The 18,439-nt window shown below is 36.0% G+C and overlaps 1 protein-coding gene across 1 annotated transcript; it reads left to right on the top strand.

Moving 5' to 3' along the window:
• The first annotated feature begins 1,955 nt into the window (after positions 1-1,955).
• Positions 1,956-16,717, top strand: LOC131164032 (uncharacterized). Its single transcript, XM_058120948.1, has 10 exons — positions 1,956-2,454; positions 3,022-3,264; positions 4,609-4,770; positions 5,651-5,760; positions 6,459-6,567; positions 14,551-14,706; positions 14,844-14,959; positions 15,050-15,216; positions 15,746-15,876; positions 15,949-16,717. The coding sequence occupies exons 1-10, from the start codon at positions 1,969-1,971 to the stop codon at positions 16,054-16,056; spliced, it is 1,788 nt and encodes a 595-aa protein (XP_057976931.1). The 5' UTR covers positions 1,956-1,968; the 3' UTR covers positions 16,057-16,717.
• The last annotated feature ends 1,722 nt before the right edge of the window (positions 16,718-18,439 follow it).

Genomic DNA, 18,439 nt, shown 5'->3' with positions numbered 1-18,439 from the left:
ATTTAGGCATCGGAGTGATCCCCTGAGGTACACACCATATCCTCTAAGTCATTCTTATTTGTTTCTTTTCAAGTCGTCGTGATCAAAGAACGTTTTGTGAAGGTCGTTCGACTTTTAGGTAGCAATAGTTTGCGCCGTTTGTGGGAATTCTTTTGAAAGGTTTTTCTGATCTTTGATCATGGCTACATCACACAATTCAAAGTTAGAACCGACAATGGATGACTAATCACCCAAATCCATACATTCTGTACCAGGTGACAATTACAGCGTGACGAGAAGTAAATTCCTTGCATTTCATAAAAGGATGGAGGACATAGCTCATGAAGCTCGAAAACTGGCTCAGTTGATGAGCACGACTCATAAGGCCCAAAAAACTGTCCCAACAACTCATGAGGCCCGAATATCAACCTGAAATGATGAGCACAACTCAAGAGGCAGATAAAGTTTAATCTAAGAAATTGCAAAGCATCTTGCTCAAATCGAAGAGAGGTATAAAACATATAAGGTAAAAACACTAATTAGCTTGGACTGATTCAATTCAGGGAGAAACTAACTCAAATTGAGCCAATTGTAAGCGAAACCAGCTCAAATTGAGCATATTATTATGGTAGCCTTGGCTTGGAAAAAGTTGGGGGCTAGAATCATTGGCTTAGATTGGGCCGATTAAGAATTGAAACCGGCTCGAATTGAATTGATTATCAAATAAACCTCGGCTGGAGGGTCTACCTACTCGGATGGGGCCGAAATTAATTGGAATTGGCCTTTATTGGTTATTTAAGGAACTAGTTCGTAGTATTACTCTCGAAAACTGGCTTCAAATATTTGAGGGGTAACTGATACACTCAAAATTGATAGGAACACTTATAGGTTGGACAACTATAAGAGCAACATTTGATGTCTCACATAGCTATCCTTAAGTTAATTGTAACTCTCCTAATCTTAATGGTACGGTTATAAGAGAGTTACTATTGGTGTATTGCATAACCTCCCTTAAGTTACTTATAACTCCCCTAAACTCAATGGTACGATTACAAGAGAGCTACTATTGATGTCTCGCATAACTCCCACTACACAATCAATAATCCTTAATGCGATTACAGAGATTGCAATTTATAGCTTATATGACCGTCCATGAGTTGCTTGTAACCCCTTGGACATAAAGGTACCTTATGAATTTCAAGTTGAAGGAGGGTTTGCCTCCACCACTATAAAAAGAAATCATAAGAGCAACCATCTCACTCATACTCACTATTTCTACTGTTACAATTCAAAACCTCTTAGTCATTAGTCTCTTACTTAGGTATCAGAGTAATTCCCGGGGTAGACCCAAAGTCATTCAAACCATTCTTATTTTTTTCTTTTAAGGTGGTTGTGATCAAGAAACGATTCGTAAAAGTCGTTTGATTTTTAGGCAGTAACAATTTTAATTTTAATTAAAATTTGTGTACACAATAAATTATTATTATACTAATTGGAAATTGAAATAATTAAAAAACATAATTTTTAGTTAACATAAAAATAAATAACAAAAATGAAAAACTAGTAATATGAATAAACACTTTATTATAGCGTGTTTTCACCCTAAAATAAATAAAAATAGAAACTATAAACTACAAATAATACCAAACTATATTTAAATTTTTTTTTTTTCGCCGAGTTAAGTTGTAGCGCTACACTTCATGTTTGCATTTTAAAAGAAAAAATTATGGGGTACGAGTTCGCCCTCATTTGCTTCTTTTAATTTTACACCAACTTATAAATTTTGTTTGTACACATTTAATAAAAGATTATGACAAGATCTCATATCTAATTTTTAATATTTTTAAAAATAATTTTCATTTTTATTTGAAAATCACTTACATAACTATGTGTTAAAGAAATCTTAAATAAATTTATATTATATTTAAATAAAATATAATATAAAATTATGTTAAAAATTATTTAATACTATCCAAATTCAAATTCAAGATGCCAAATGCGTTCTCCTCAACATTTCGTGTCTGGAGTTTGTCTTCCCCCGGTCTTCTGTGGTTGCTGGCCTTGCCTCCAGTGACCAGAAGCTACCCCAGAGGCAGAGCCACCACTCAAATGGCTGTTGCTGCCATAAATCATAGCAGCCTCCGATGGATGAACTGTCGTCCATGGCTTCGAAGCCCCGGCACTCCGCCACTTTCTTTTTCTTCCTTTTCTTCAGTTGCCGCATTCTCTCCCTTGCCTTCTTCTTCTTCTTCCATGGAGGACTCAGAATCTCAGCCCAACACTTCCAAGTCCAGTTCTCAGCCCTACTTCCCGAAGAGAGGCCAGACCCTTGAACTGGTCTGCGAAACCCTAGCTTTTAAGGGCAAGGGTGTCTGCAAGGTCGCCGACACTGGCTTCGTTGTCATGTGTGATCGTGCACTCCCCGGTGAACGCTTCATCGGTCGCATTACTCGCAGGAAGAACAATTATGCCGAGGTTCATCCTACCCCGCCATTGTTATGTTTTTGCTTCTCACCCATTGACTCAACATAGTTTTATGGACCTATGCTCTGTTTGTTTGTCGAGAAAGTGGAGGAATTTGGACGTTCATAGTTTTGGTATTGAGCTTAAATTCGTTTGCTTCTTTGCGGGAGTTTTTTTTTTCCAAAAATTATGCTATCAATTTTTTTTTCAAAATTTAATTCCTTCTAAAATAAATGCCCCGACGGTGAAAATAAATAAATCCTAAACTAATTCTTACTAATCGGCACATTCTTGGATAAATTTATTCCTTGCACCTAAAATTAAGTGTTGATTTTTTGGTTTATTGCTGTTCTTATAAGGCGGTGGAAACTGTGTTAGGTTGATAAAGTTTACAGCACTGTGAGGTTATGTTGATGCGTCTGGTTTTCCATATGCTGAAAAATGAAATTTGTATATTTTCTTTTCCCTTACTGAAATTTCCTCACACTCCACATGTAAAGGGATTTGAACCACAGATATGTGAATACTATAACATTTTTAATGACCCGCTTTATTGATTCGGTTTTGTTAATTGGACAGGCAACAAAAGTGAAGACTATATCTCCTCATTTGGACTTAGTGGATGCCCCTTGTGTACATGCTTTACATTGTGGAGGTTGTAAGACTCAGAACTTGTTGTATAATGCCCAGCTTAGGGCTAAAGAACAACAAGTTTTTGAGCTGGTGGTACACGTCGGCAAGTTTTCTGATAAAGACCCAGAATTCTCTAGCATCATGAAGCCCATCGTTCCTTGTGACATCCAATTCAATTATAGAAATAAGGTCAGCTCAGAGAAGTGAAGTAGCTCTACTTGTTGCATTGGTCTGTCTAGTGTGAGAACGAAAAAAAAATAAAGATTTTTTCTTCTTGCTTCAGCTGCAAGAAAAATACTATTGTATTATCCTTAGTGAAATGAAAAGATCTTGGAGTTTAAATCTTAGACTTGAAGACTCTTTGTAGATTTGGACACAATGCAATATAAAATTGTGTTAAGAAATCTGCCCATATCTGAATTTGATGCCTGAAATCCATGCTTCTTCATATGGTGTCATGGTAAAAGGTAGGTTATGCCGTTGCTGTATGTTCATCATTATAGTTCATAAATAAATTGCTAAAAGGAAAAATTATAATATGCTTTTTTCAAGACTAAAAATATTGAATTGTGAACTTGTTATTTTAGTTATTTCATATTATGTGACAAAAAAGAAGCTCTTTCATCATGAAAATAACTTTTGTTTTTCTCGGGAGTTGGTTATCTGGTATCACAATAACAAGTAATTTCATTTGTCCCTTAAACTTAACCTTTACCTACAATATCTGTGAATATAAAGTTAAAAGATCACATGTGAAACAAGGATTACACTTCACAAGTTTAGCAAGTAATTTGTTTTTAACAGTCACTGAAGAAAATGATTTTGAGAGCATTTCAGCAGAAGCATCTTCTTATGGGAGCACTTCTGTTTGTTATATCATGCATGTGATGCTTTGACCATGCAGTCCATGCCCAGCATCAATAATGTGGTGGCATAGCATGCTTGCTACCAAAAGGCTGGTGAATTACCCAAATTAAGTTCCTCATCTACTTGTTTAACTGCATGCTGGTGACACAATCATCTCCCTGGTAGTTTATGGAAACAACTTAGATAACATCCATGTAAGCAAGTGATGTTTCTATACAGTACACTGTAGAAGTATATATAATGGAACATCAAAAACTGCGAACTGGATAATGCGGTAGTATGACAGGGAAAGTACCTCTGTTGAAATATGAAATAAATAGTGTGTTTTTCTTGCATCTGTTCAAATACATCATGTTTTCAGTTTACGTACTCTTTTTAATATCATTTGGGGATCCTAACATCACATCTATGTAATCAATTTACATTTTTGATCTAACTAATAGCAATATATGTGTTGGATCTCTGGACATGTGAACAGTTGACTCTGTTGTTCTGTTTAAATATGAATCCTAATTGCTGTGTAGTTTGTAAAGCTGGGCTTAGTTTTGACACCTTAAATATCTCTCCAAATTGATTTTTTTCCCTTCACTTATTCAAACTGATTCTTGCATAACTGTTTGAAGGAAGATAAAGAATTTAATTCCTTTGTATTTCTTGTTTATGCAGATGGAATTCTCTTTTGCTACTCAAAAATGGGTGGCTAGAGAATTGTTGCATGAGAAACAATATGGTCATAGTGGCTACGCATTGGGGTTGCATGCTCCTGGTTTTTTTGATAAAGTTCTGAATGTGAACAAGTGCTTATTACAGAGCGACCAGGCCAATGTGGTATGCAGTAATTATCTAAATCTGGCCTCTGGACATCCAACTATTTTATGGCGGGAACTGGGAAATGTACTTCAGCAACTGCATAATCTTTAAATGTGACAATTAACTTATAATGTACCAATGAAATTAGAGAATTCTTAGTTCTAGCTTATCTTTGTATGAGGATAGCCCCTGTTTCATGAGGCAGTCCAATGACCCAAGAATTTAAATTTTTTAAAAATAACATCCTATTCATATAATCCAAAAAAGGGGGCATCTTAGGAAAGAAGCAGTTATATTAGATCAGTCTAGAAGTGATGTAATCAACTATGAATACCTTGTAGATATGTATCTTCCCCCCCTCCCCCCCTATCACGGGGTTTACCTGTCAACACACACACACACAGCGGAGATGGAAATAAATCACTTGTTAGCAAAACTTGGAAAGTTCTTCTTTATTGCCAATAGACAGTTTGTCCCACGTCGGTATTCTATCTTGGCAAATGTGAAAGCTTTTAAAAATTTCACAGAAGTTTGTTATAACTTCTAAGCCAAAATTGGTTGCTGTAAAAGATTTGGTGTCTCAAGATGAACTGTGATACATCGTGATTGCCAATCATGCAGTTTGCAAAGATCAAAACTTTATAATTAACCTAAGTGCTTATGTTATCTAGAGGTTGGTTCAATGGGTGTAGGGAGTTTTATGAATTTCTAGTACTTTATTTGGATTGTTATCCTACTTCTATGTGGTGTTTATTCAATTGATCCTCTGTGTTGACTTGTTTTATCATGTATTGTAATCTTTACAGTTCTATTTTTCAGCAGATATTGTTAGTATATTCCATTTTATCAGAGGAGTTTGTTCCTTTCATGCATATTTGATTGCATTTCTGATTTGTAGGTTCTTGCAGCTATTCAAGATTTTTGGAGAGATCCTGAATTAGGTCTTTCCCCATATGACGTTCACAGTCACATTGGTTTTCTTAAACATCTAATGCTAAGAACTGGCAGGTAACCCAAATTCTGTTTGTTCCTGTATGATCATTGTTAGCTTTAGTTATTAATTACCTTTCCACAATACCTGCATGGTTGCATGCAGAAGAGATGCAAATTGCATGCAAAAATATGCATCCTCTGTGAGTCATTTTATTTTAGTTTTCAGATTGGGGTGGGGGGTTGGAGAAATTAAAAAGGGAAAGGGGAAAGAGAAATGAAGAAACAAGAATGTGTGTTTTTGCCTTCAAAGAGCTTTTGAAGGTGAAGAATTATCATTCCCAGCCTTGAGGGGAGATTTCTCAAAACTCCCTACTCTTGGTACAAAGGTCTTTTATTTCTATTTTTATGGATTATGTAAAATTTGTTAACAGTTTATATTTATTTTTGGTGATGGATCATTGATTAATATTTGAGTTTGTTTAGTTTGTACTTTATGGATGCCTATCTAAGCATCTCCTGACCAATACTATTTTCTTTTGCTGATCCAAAAAAAGGAAGCAAGAACATGTGACCCCCAATATCCAAGCATGCTTTAGTTTTTTTATCTTCGCTGTGCCTCTTTTGGGCATATAGTTATTTCAGCATTAATTTTTTTGTAGAACCTTCGAATTTTTAAAGGGAATGTTTTCTTGCCCCTTCCTTTGTGTATTTGTAAACAGCTAAGTTCATAGATATCTACTGGAACACATATGGTAATTATGCTTTTATGTCAGGGATGTCAAGACTGGTTTACCTGAACTTATGGTTAATTTTGTGACTTCATCATACAAGCCAGAGCTGCTGAAGCCCCTTGTTGAGAAAATCTCTGCTATTCCTGAAGTGGTTTGTTCTATCATATTCTAGTTTGCGTTCAGAATTAAAATTTAGATTAAACTCTGGTGTTTCCCCACACTTCTCAAATAAGTCAAATTTTGAACCCTGGTTCAGATGGTTAAGGTTTGGGTGGGGTAAGGGAGACCTAAGGTACAGATTTTACCAATAAACAAAAGTAAGCTGCCAGGTGAATATTGGGCATTCTGTCCTTATTGTTTTGATCTGTGCAATATAGAGTTTTGATGAGCTCCAGCTTTGTGGGCATAACAAAAAGTTATTAGCTTTGTGGGCATGGATTAAAGTAACTTTTTTAGTTTTCTTCCTTTGTTTGTGCTTTTTTATTGAGGATTTCTTATCCTCATTTCACTGTAATATTGTTTTCTTTTTAGTAGGCTTGTGTTATTATCTGAAAAAAAATGTTGAGGAACTATAAAATTGATTGGTGTTGAATGTCAGCTACTAACCTAAACTTTCTTAGAACATTTTAGTCAAAATGATGCAGATGTTTGTCTCTGGGGAAAAAAATGTGTGTTACTGGGTACTGCCACTTATGGGTTTGATCTTTTGTGACAATTTGGAAAACATGGTCTTTTGCTTTTGCTTTTGCTTTTATTTTATTTCTCTTATTTTCTTTTTTGTTTTATGAGCTGTTCAACTGCCTCGCAAATTGGCTTTACTTTCTGCATATTGCATCTTATGCTTTAGTTGCTATGTATGATGATACATTAGGAACTCCACCTTATAAATTTGGAAACGAAAGTACTAGTTTTTTTGGCAAAGCCCTCAAGGTCTATATGGATATGTTTAAGGATCTTCATCTTCTGATTATCATTTTTGCTCCTTGTGTAGGAGCCAGAATCATGCATGTGATTGTGTGTACCTTTGCAAACATCTATGCTTTTCTTACTCTTCTCATATTATGCATTTATTTTCTTTGGCCCAATTGCACTTTTCTTCCCTATATTTTCACCCATGTCTTGATTTTCTCCTCAAGTTTTCAATTTCACCACATTGCAGCACTGTAGTTTCAGTGTTTCACCCAAGTCTAAATTGTCTCCCTGCTGTCTCAGTTGTGGCATTGCACTTCTATAGTTCTGTGGTTCCCATTTTAATGGAACTGCCACTGATGGTTTTTTCTCATGTCTTGTCTTTAAGAATATTTAGGCTTACCTGTGTGATAGAGCCTGTACGAGAATTCTTTAATGGTAAAGAAAAAAAAAGGGCAGCCTGGTGCACAAGGCTCCTCTATATGTGGGGTTTGGGGAAGGGGCGGACCATGATGGGTCTATGTTCTACAGTATGCAGCCTTACCTTGCATTTTTTCAAGAGGCTGTTTCCACATCTCTGACCCATGACCTTTAGGTCACATGACGAATACCATTGCGCCAAAGACAAAGTATTCTTTTGCTGCTTTATCTATATATATATATATATATGTTTTAAAAGGCAAAGGCGCAAGGCAAGGCACTCTAACCTTTAAGAGGTGAGGTGTAAGCCTTAAGGCGTTGGGACATAATCCTTTTGAGATTTTATTTTTAGATAAAAATATGTAAATAAATTACATATTTTAAAAATAAAGAAAAAATTTAAGAAACTCACAAATATAATGTGAAAAAAAAAATCAAATATAATTTGCAAGCTACTTGTTGGCCATTAAAAAAAAACTGCTAACTTAAATTCAATACGTAAATCGTGACAAGAGATAGCTATAACATTACAAAATTCAAATTATTTTTCAATATTTGAGATAAAACTCAAATGTTTTGGAAAGGTTGAGGTTCAAGAGTTTTAGATGTCAACTCATATTATGACATTCCTTTTATATAAACATGGAGTTAATATTTTTTAGCCAAGTCTTACTTGAGAATCACACACCCAAAATGCGCAAGCCTAAGGTAAAAAGGTGCAAAAGGCATGCCAGTGCCTGTTGTACAAATCCGTAAGCCTTATTGTGTAATGTGTTGGCCTTTTCGGGATTTGGTATTTTAGATTGAGCCTCAAGGTGTTTTGGGCATGCCTTGAGGGTTTTGATATGCAACTCTAAACCTAGGTGTGATGCTCAAGTGATGAGACTGAGAAAACATTCTTGTTCTTTGTCGTCTTCTTGTTCTTCGTCTTCTTCTTGTTCCTCTTCCTCTCCAGATCAATTTACAGCACATCTGTTTGCACTTAAAACCCACCCAACAGCATTTATTTTCCTGATTTTTGATAAATAAATGACACAGTTAATTGTTCTTCTTAATCTTTCAAACCTATATCCTTATTGTCCGTAAACCTAATCGTCCTCCAACCTTAACCTAGCAGCTCAATGTCTGGCTTTGCTGTCTTGAATATCTAGCTACTTATATTCTTGGATAAAGTATCATTTGGTTTGGTTTTTCAAAGTTCTTTTGTATCTTTTGAAAGCAAAAATCAATTCAGTTTTTGCATTCAATAACAGGAGAAGTACTTTAAAAAGTCAAACCAAATGATATCTTAATTTCCATAGTAATTTCTTCAAATCAAATCCAATTTTAATTTTATTCCACCTGCAAGCCCTACTCTCTATTTCCTGCCCTTACAAACCATGAGGCTGTGAGATATTTTCTAGCTTTAATGAACTGCATTAATGATTGGTCAACATGAAGAAAGCTCATAGTGCTCTCCTACATCTGGCTTATAGTGGTGGTTGAGAAGCAAGAGTGTTACATATGGGACAGAGTTGTAATAGGTTAGTATTTGAAGGGGATTTTGATAAGAATATGATTGAATGTATAAAGTGTGAGAATTTTGGGAAATGGGCAGTATGGACAGCATTTAAGTGAGTATGCAATGTTGCTGCGCAAAATGGCTCAAATGTTGGTGGATAATTAGGGTTATAAAACTTATGATTCAGATTTGCAAGACGAGAAAAAGTGTGTGCATCCATGTTTTTTTAATTTATCGATTTAAAATGCTCAAAGACTTGTTTAAAGAGGTTTAGGACTTGGGATCCTTAATGGGCTTTTGAAATTGAAAGGTAGTGCTCCCCTAATTTAGTTGGACTAAAGATGGAAAAATTTAAAACAAGCTTTTCAAACAAGACTTTTTAATACTAGACATAATTGAATCGTACTGATAAAAGAAGCATTAGCCATTAGTACAGCCCATCTTAAGCAAATGTAAAATCTTTAATATATCTTTAACCTAATTATTTAAACTCAAGAAAAACAAAACCAACAAAAAGTCCCTGAAGAAAAGTAGAATTAGACTTGATCTCAATCAGACTTGACCATTCATAGTGGATGCTACCGAAGGTTGAACTAGCTCTCCTAATTTCTCTCATCCTTTTCTACATTCTTTCTTCTGCATCTCCAGATTTGTGTTAGTTGGTAATGAGTAAATTTTAGTCAAAACAAAATTAATTAAATTTTAGGTTGTTAGCTTTGTTTGGATTGGAATCCTTATGTCCTAGATCTTTCTAGTTCATCTTCTACGTTGCAATGAGTTTATTAAAAATGTTAACAACAACAACAACCAAGCTTGAAGCCCCACTAGGTGGGGCTACATGAATCTTTTTCCTCCAATTTACACAATCATGGGCAATTTCCTCTGATGATTTTCTTTTTTAATATCAGTACAGAGAAAATTATATGAGCAAGGTATCAAGGGGGGTGCCAACCTGTGATGCAAAACATCAACCACTCTGTGGAGTGTCAAAAACATCAAGTATATTATGATCATTAACAATTTTCCCACTAAGCCTGCTGGAGATGGCAGCAGTCCATGATCTTTGCAAGTTGGAAGTGGAGTAGTTGAATCTTTGAAGGCTCTCTTATTTCTTTCTTTCCAAGCACTCAAAAAGATGGCAAGAGGGATGAGGTTTAATCTCCTTGATGGCTCTGATGCCTTTACAAGCCCAAATCTCCCCTCCAACTGAATTTGCTGTAACCCGCTGCTGTCTAGTCAATGATAGAAACAAATTCCACAAGTTCCTTGTCCAGGGGCAGTGTAGAAGAATGTGGTAGATTGATTCTGCATCAGACATACAGAGAAAACACCCACTTGCGACTGCAAGCCCTTTTTCTGCAGATTGTCAATGGTTAAAATATTTCCATGTACGGACTCCCAAACAAAAAAGGCAGCCTTTGCGGGGGCATCCATCCTCGAAATGTGAATCCAAGGGGAGTTGTTGCAATATGCTCCCAATGATGAGAGCTTTTTGTAGTAAGATTTAACAATGAAAACACCATTTTTGTCCACTGTCCATTTTGGTTTGTTGGGGATGTTTTGGTAATGAAATTTATAGAGAATTGTATAAAAGTCAGAGATTGCATGAAATTCCCAATCTGCCACATTCCTGGTAAAAGGAATATTCCAAAAAAGTTCTTGATCAATGATTTGGAGATGATGATTGATAAGGGCATTTTTGTCACAAGCCAAGCTGTAGATGGAAGGAAAGACGACTCTAAGATTACTGTTCTCATGCCACACATCATGTCAAAAGTAAACATTGGCCACATTTCCCACTTGAAATGGCACAAATTGGAAAAAAACATCTGAGCCTTTCCTAATGAATTCCAAACTCCCACTCCATAGGGCCGCCTTCTATTATGTGTTGCCCAATCATTATGCTCAAGCCCATATTTAGAAACAATAATATCCCACCAAAAGTGGTCTTTCTCCTTTGACAATTTAAGGGCTATTGAATTCTTACTCTCAGTTCCAAGTTATTTTAGGTCTATCCCTATCTTTTCTATTGTCACTAATAGTAACTAATGACTCATTCACTCCTCCTCACTAGTGTACTATTTGGCCTATATTGTGTTTGCCCCAAACCATTTCGACTCGCCCCTCCCTTATCATATTGTCTATAGGTGTGATGCCTAACTTACCATGGATTTGTTCATTTCTTAATTTATCTTTTAATGATATACCACTCATCCACCATATTATTCTCATTTCAGCAACTTTTACATTTTGGATATGTTGTTTCTTAGTTGCCCCCAAAAGAAACATAAGGAATGCACCCAAAAGGAAGTGAGGAAATTTGCTCTATCCCATAAAAGCTGTGTGCAGTGCGAATGACGTTTAAAAATCCTAGCATTCCTCTCAATCTACAAGGTCTAAAAAATGATGAAAACAACCGCACTCCAAAGAGCTCTACCATTTCATTTCTTTCCAAAACCCCTGAAGTCAACCAAAAGCAGCTCTCCCACCTTTCTCATGGCAACAACCCTTTCCCGCCAATGAAGAAGGGTGTTTCAAAGCTGTGATGCCACTCTGCAATGCACAAAAGAGACAGGTATTCATTTCGTTGCTTTCACACACATAATACACATATTAGGAGTGAGAGCCTTATAGACCATTCAACTCTTAAGCAAATCATGTGTGTTAATCCTTCTTAGGATCGTGATCCAGGAAAGAGCCCGAATCTCCCCTGGCATCTTAGCCCTCCAAAGAATATGGCATGGAAAAAGGTAAAGGATTTTTTTTTTTTTTTGGGGTGGGGGTGGGGTGTTAAAAGGTGAGAGAAAATATTTATACTCGAAGAATCACCCTCCCAGAGTCTCTCATTCCCACTATAGATGGATTATGCTGATCCAACAAAGAAAGAAAGATAGTGAGTTTATCGACCTCTCCTTCATTGAAGTTCCTAAAGAATGGAAATCAAACACACACGCAAAAGAAGAAATTGAGGAACTGATGGGAGCTTTATGTTGTAATGAAAGCTTAAATAAACAAAAGAACCTTAAGCTCCAACGAAGGCTCCCTCACTCACACATCCTCCTAGAAACAAACTTCTTTGCCATTACCCTATTTGAACTGGATAAGTGGAAAGAACTGATTAGCTGCCTGGACATAAATTTCCAGTGATGCACTGCTTCTTGTCTCCAACACATTTCGTTTGATCCCATACTTGCACTTAATCACCTTATGCCATAAGGAGTCAACTTCCATACGGAACCTTCAAAACCATTTGCCTGTAAGGGATATGTTTTTGGATACAAAGTTCCTAATGCCCTGACTTTCCTCTGACTTAGGTCTGTGAACCACACCCCAGCTGATTAAATGGTCTCTCCTACTCTCCTTAGAACCTGACGAAAGGCATCTCACATCAACACCTCTAATTATTTGGTTACATTTGAGGGAATTCTAAACAAGGAGAGATAATAAATAGGGATGTTAGAGAGTGAGGCAGTAATGAGAGTGGCTTGGTCCCCAAGAGAGAAATATGCTCTCTGCCAACTCTCCAATCTCCTAGTGACCTTATTGAGCAAAGGGTCCCAAAAAGCTTTAGAGTTTGCTCCCCCCCTGGGGCAGGCTGAGATAGGTTAGGGGCCACGGAAGGGAGTCACGACCTACAATCAATTTAAATTTCTGAAGCTCCCTCTCCCCCGTGTTGATGCTAACTATATCACTCTTTGACAGGTTGAATTTTAAGTCTGCGATCTGCTCAAGGATTTTAGGCAACAAAATGGATTGCTTGAAAATTTCTGATCTTTCCTCAAGGAAGAGCAGGGTATCATCAGCAAACTGGAGGCGTGATATCTCCACTTCCTTCCTCCCTACAAATTAGGCTTTTAATTGCCCCCAGGCCTGAGTGCAGGGAAGCATCCTACTTAAAGTGTCTCTTAGATTGTTACTTTACCTAAAAACTTAAGCTATTAGGTTGTGGGTCAACAATGTATATCAAACTTTAACACTCCCCTGCACATGCAGCCCGACAGCACGTGGAGAGATAAACACACGATAAATAACATCCATGATAGGGAATACCACAATTTTTTTTAAACACCACACAATAAATGCGGGCAATAAGACTAGAACCCAGAACCTCCTGGTAACTAGCTCTGATACCATGTTAGATTACCACTTTACCTAAAAGCTTAAGTTATTAGGTTGTGGGCCAATAATGTATATCAAGCTTTTACAGTGTCAACAACTGGGGTGAACTGGAATGGGGAGAGTGGATCCCCTTGTCTAAGACCTTGAGAAGCTCTGAACTACTCTATAGGTTGACCATTCACAATGACAGACAGATGGGTTGAACTAAGACAACCCTTGAACCACATTCTCCACTGATCCCCAAAGCCTTTTTGGTTAAGCACCTTGTCTAAGAAACCTCAGTTGACCCTATCAAAAGCTCTCTTGAAATCCACATTTAAAGAGAACCTCCTTTGTACCACGTCCTCTTATCACCTCATTGGCCGCCAACACTGCATCTAGGATTTGTTTATCATGGATAAAAGCGGACTGCGCCAAGGTCATAGTGTCCCTCAAGACTAGTCTAAGTCTATTAGCAAGGACTTTTGATAGGATTTATACAGGCTAGTAACAAAGCTTATCTGTTTGAAGTCCCTCATGCTTGTAGGTCTCTCCTTTTTGGGGATAAGGGTGATAAATGTGGAGTTCGCACTAGTATTCACCACACCCTTATGATGGAGTTCTTCAAAAAAGTTTAGGATGTCAACTTCCAACACTCATTATCTTGAAAGAATGCCATCAAAAAGCCATCTGGGCCAGGGGCCTTGTCTTTGCTCATGTAAAAGACCCTTTTTCAAATTTCATCAACCTTAAAAAGCCTTTTCTCTGCTCTATTTTTAGCTTTACTAATAGCCTTTTTTGATCTTTTCTTACCTCTTTATAATTTTCTAAGTTCTCTGTATTTCTATATTTTTGCCATGTTCTATGCAAAATTATTTTCTTCTTTACGGCTTGTTGGACATCTTGATTCCACCACCAACTTTCTTTAAATTCACTTAAAATCTTCTTGCTGTATTTTTTTAATAGACTCCAAACTCCGAAGAGTGGTGCTTATTTTATTTTTATGGAACTCCTTACATCTATTGACTTGATGAGTTGTCTTATGAGTCTGGATGCCAAATCTGCCTTCTTTGATATGCTATTTCAATAAAACATTTTTCATTATGCTGGAAAAGAAAAAGAAAAAATTTCTTGAATTATCTTTGGGTGGTCATTTCACACAATTATTTCCCTTTTTTTGCTAAGCTATTTCTTGACAATTGATAGGTAAGCATTGTAAACAATGTTAATACTTCGGTTGGTAACACATCTGTTGGGGAAGAGGAATACACTCTATATGGCAAATCCACCATCACAGAGATCTTAAAGGGGCTTAAATTCCAAATTTCAGCCAACTCTTTCTTCCAGACAAATACACATCAGGTATGCTGAATGATAAAATTGCATGACTGCCACACCATGATTGCTTTCTAACTTCCATTTCTTGAAGTTTTCCCTTTTAGGCTTTTGTTTATGGATGCTATTCGTGACAGTAAATGCAAAGACTTGACACTCTTCAGGCGGAGGTATTATATAAACTTATAGAAGATTGTGCTGGTCTCAAGGGGGATGGCTCAGAAATTGTTCTTGACTTGTTTTGTGGAACTGGCACCATTGGCCTGACCCTTGCCAGAAAGTAAATCTCTCTAGCTCATTTGGCTCCGCAGATGAAATGTTTGCCTTTCTGAGGTTGTTCCCACTTCCCTCTGAACATTTTGTTTATCAGAGTTAGGCATGTATACGGCTATGAAGTAGTTGCTCAAGCTATCTCAGATGCTCGTCGGAATGCCAAGTTGAATGGTATCTGCAATGCCACATTTGTCCAAGGGGATCTTAACAAAATTGGTGAAAATTTTGGCGGTGATTTTCCTAAGCCTGACATTGTCATTTCAGGTATCTTCTTGTTGGATGTTTTGTGAATACAATATCAATTTTTTTAGGTGAAGCTGCTAATATTGCCTTTTTATTGTCCGATAGGAGGTATAATGTTCTGTCTAATGATTATTGACACTGGGTTTGGGAGGATGGATTTTGCATTTTGGCCTTGGATTTGTGTGGATTTGAATAAAACTCAATATAATTTTGTATTATATTTTATACAAATCCAAATTCAAGACCTCTCTCAAACTCAGAGTGAGTGTATTTTCTTAGCTCATAATTACACTAAAATCTTAAGGGTCTTCCTTGAATTAGTTTTGGTTATGCTTTGTCCCTTGTTTTCTTTTTTAATTTTTATTAGTATTAGTAAGTTCTGTGTTGTATTTTCAGTCTGCAGTTTTTTATGCATTGTAAAAGCAGTCACTTGAAACATTTAAAGGATTTTTGTTGATGGTATCTTATTCAGAGTAATGAACCTTGTGTTAGGAAATGCAGTGGATTTAGCATGTTTACCTTTTTTTTTTACATGTGACCTATGTTTCAGACCCAAACCGACCGGGCATGCACATGAATTTGATTAAGTTTCTGCTGAAGCTTAAAGCCTCACGTATTATTTATGTATCGTGCAATCCTGCTACTTGTGCCCGTGATCTTGATTACCTCTGTCATGGCATGGTATGTATTGATTGATTCCTGCTGGCTTATTTCATTCATTTCCAGTCATCTGAGTTTCTAATTTTTTTGCAGATGGAGAAAAATATAGAAGGATGTTACAAATTGAGAAGCCTACAGCCAGTGGACATGTTCCCTCATACTCCTCACATTGAATGCGTTTGCCTGCTGGAGCTTTGTTGATCTCTGGTGGTTTACTTAACATGCTCAATGTATTGCTGAGATAGAGATGGTCTCAAATATATCTGCACCTACGTTGTAATGGCCGATTTTGTCATTTTAGGGTGGTTTGTCATTGTCATTTCTTGATGATTCTTGTTATTTGTAGAATCCCTCAACCATAGGGAAAAGGTTCTAAATGAACTGTTACTTCAAGAAACCAGAGTTTTGTTCATTAAGGTTTGTTCGGCTCAGCAGATACGATCCCTAGTTTTTATGGTGCAACATTGGGTGGGGGTGGGCTTAGCCCATTGATGTCGTATAAGGTTCCCCGAGAAAGCCATCTGCACGAGTCCACACATCTTCCTTGCACCCCAACATGCATGCTCGCATTTATCTCTAGTTCTGCCATTTCCACAGTGAATTTCCCGCACTTGTTTCTTCTCTGCCGTTCCCACCCCCCTTGCTTCAATCAACACTTCTATGCCATGATGATTCCTCCTTTTGGCGCTTCATTCAGGTTTCCTGATCTGGGTGTGAGTTGAAATGGATTTTGAGTTTGGGTCTAATGGATCATGAATTGCACCGTTCTTAGGCTGTGTTTTTTGTTTTGATTTTAGATCTACGCTAAGATGGTGTTATTTTAGAATCTTCTATATAAAGTTGTTGGATGGGCTTGAGATATTGGAAAGAGTTTGTGGTTGAATTGTGCTAGGATTTCTGAAAAAGGATGCATATTGTGAATTTTGGTGCTCGAAGTCTTTTGGTTTAATGTTGATCATTCTGATTTCAAGGATTTGAAAATTTTTGTTATAATGTTAGTTAAGGTGGAGAGTTTCTATTTTGTGCATTTGAATGGTTAGCCCTAGACCTGACAAAGTGGATTGGGTCGGTTTATCCGTGGCGGATAAGGTGGATTATCAGGTGAAAAAATCATAATTCATATTCGACTCGTTTAAGTTGCGGATTAGGCGGTTTCGAGTTGGATAATTCATAGCGGATGGGAGGATAATTTGCCATTCTCAAAAATAATTTTATTAGTAATATATTTTTTGTCATAATAATTTAAATTGTATACGATAACTTGTAATTATTTTGTTATTAACTTTTTTAGTAACTATATCAATCATTCAATCATTTATACTAATTAACAATTTCTAATTCATGCAAGTAAAATTACAAGCAATAAAATATAATAAATTAATTCCAATTCAATTCAAAATAGAAACTCAAATCGTGTGACTTATGTGAGTTTAAGATTTGAATATTATAATTGTTTTTAAAGCATGTGAGTTTCTTTAAATACAATTATTTTCAAATCGTGTGAATCGCTCAAAATAAAATTATCAACAAATTAAAAAAAATCTCAATCCATTATTCAAATAACTTCAAAATTATTTGAATGCCTTGAATTAATTGAAATGCTTTCATTTGTGACATCAAAGCTTTCATCTTTTTCTTCTCGTGTGCCTATCATGAAAGAATTCAAAATATAATTTAAGTTATAAATTGAATAACATAAATTGAACTTATTAATTAGCATCTCAAAAGTTACAAGTCATCAAATTGGAAAAAAAAATTACAAATAATTTATTATACACTACAAGTTAAAACTAATTTATTGCCTATTTAATTTTTAAAGGCAAATGGAAGCACTAGCTGCACAGCATGTGCTAGTGAAGTAACGCAGCCTGCGCTAGTGTAGTAATATTCAAATAAAGTCAAATAGAGCAAGATGATACACTACATGAGGCACGATCTGCTCTTTTAGCTTGAGCAATATCTTCAACAAGTTCTTCCTTATTTACAAAATCTTCAACCGCATTCAAAATTCTAAAGATTAATAAATAAATAAATATTGCATAATACATAGTAATTAAAATAACATAGAAATATAATTAAATAAGCATACCTCCTCGACTATACAGCCAATCACGAGTTAAAATGATAGTTTCAGCATTATCAGGCGTAAGAGAACTACGTGACATATTTATCACTTTTTCTCCAATACTAAATGTTGATTCCGATGCAACAGTTGATATTGGAATTGATAAGATATCTCTTGCCATTCGAGAAAGAATCAGATACCTATATTCATGACTCCTCAAAAAGTCCAAAATCTCCAATTCTTTATCACAATCTACCATCCGCTCTCTAAAAAACATTTCGTCATCTTCTTAGCAAAAGTTTTAAAACCCTAAAAACATGTATATAACAATAGAAATATAAAAATTTTATAAATGTATAATAAAAGTAAAATAAAATTTGTACTTAAAAAAACCTCTTACTTTTAGTGTCACATCAATTGATGTTGCAATAGGTGTCATATGACCACGATCATGACTAGTAGTTGCTTCAAAGGAAGGTATTTTCTTAGAAGTCGAAGGGGAGTGGTGCTTCATATACT

This window comes from Malania oleifera, chromosome 9, assembly GCF_029873635.1.
Source record: "Malania oleifera isolate guangnan ecotype guangnan chromosome 9, ASM2987363v1, whole genome shotgun sequence".
In the NCBI taxonomy this organism is placed as follows: Eukaryota; Viridiplantae; Streptophyta; class Magnoliopsida; order Santalales; family Ximeniaceae; genus Malania; species Malania oleifera.
The sequence above is the reverse complement of the archived record's forward strand: the minus strand, read 5'-3'. Positions and strand labels throughout refer to the sequence as shown.

Excerpts from the sequence above, each read along its gene's own strand:
- LOC131164032 (XM_058120948.1), top strand. The coding sequence starts at position 1,969 with ATGCCAAATGCGTTCTCCTCAACATTTCGTGTCTGGAGTTTGTCTTCC. Across the intron at positions 2,455-3,021 it reads GGAAGAACAATTATGCCGAG|GCAACAAAAGTGAAGACTAT; the intron begins GTTCATCCTACC and ends TTAATTGGACAG. Across the intron at positions 15,877-15,948 it reads ATTACCTCTGTCATGGCATG|ATGGAGAAAAATATAGAAGG; the intron begins GTATGTATTGAT and ends ATTTTTTTGCAG.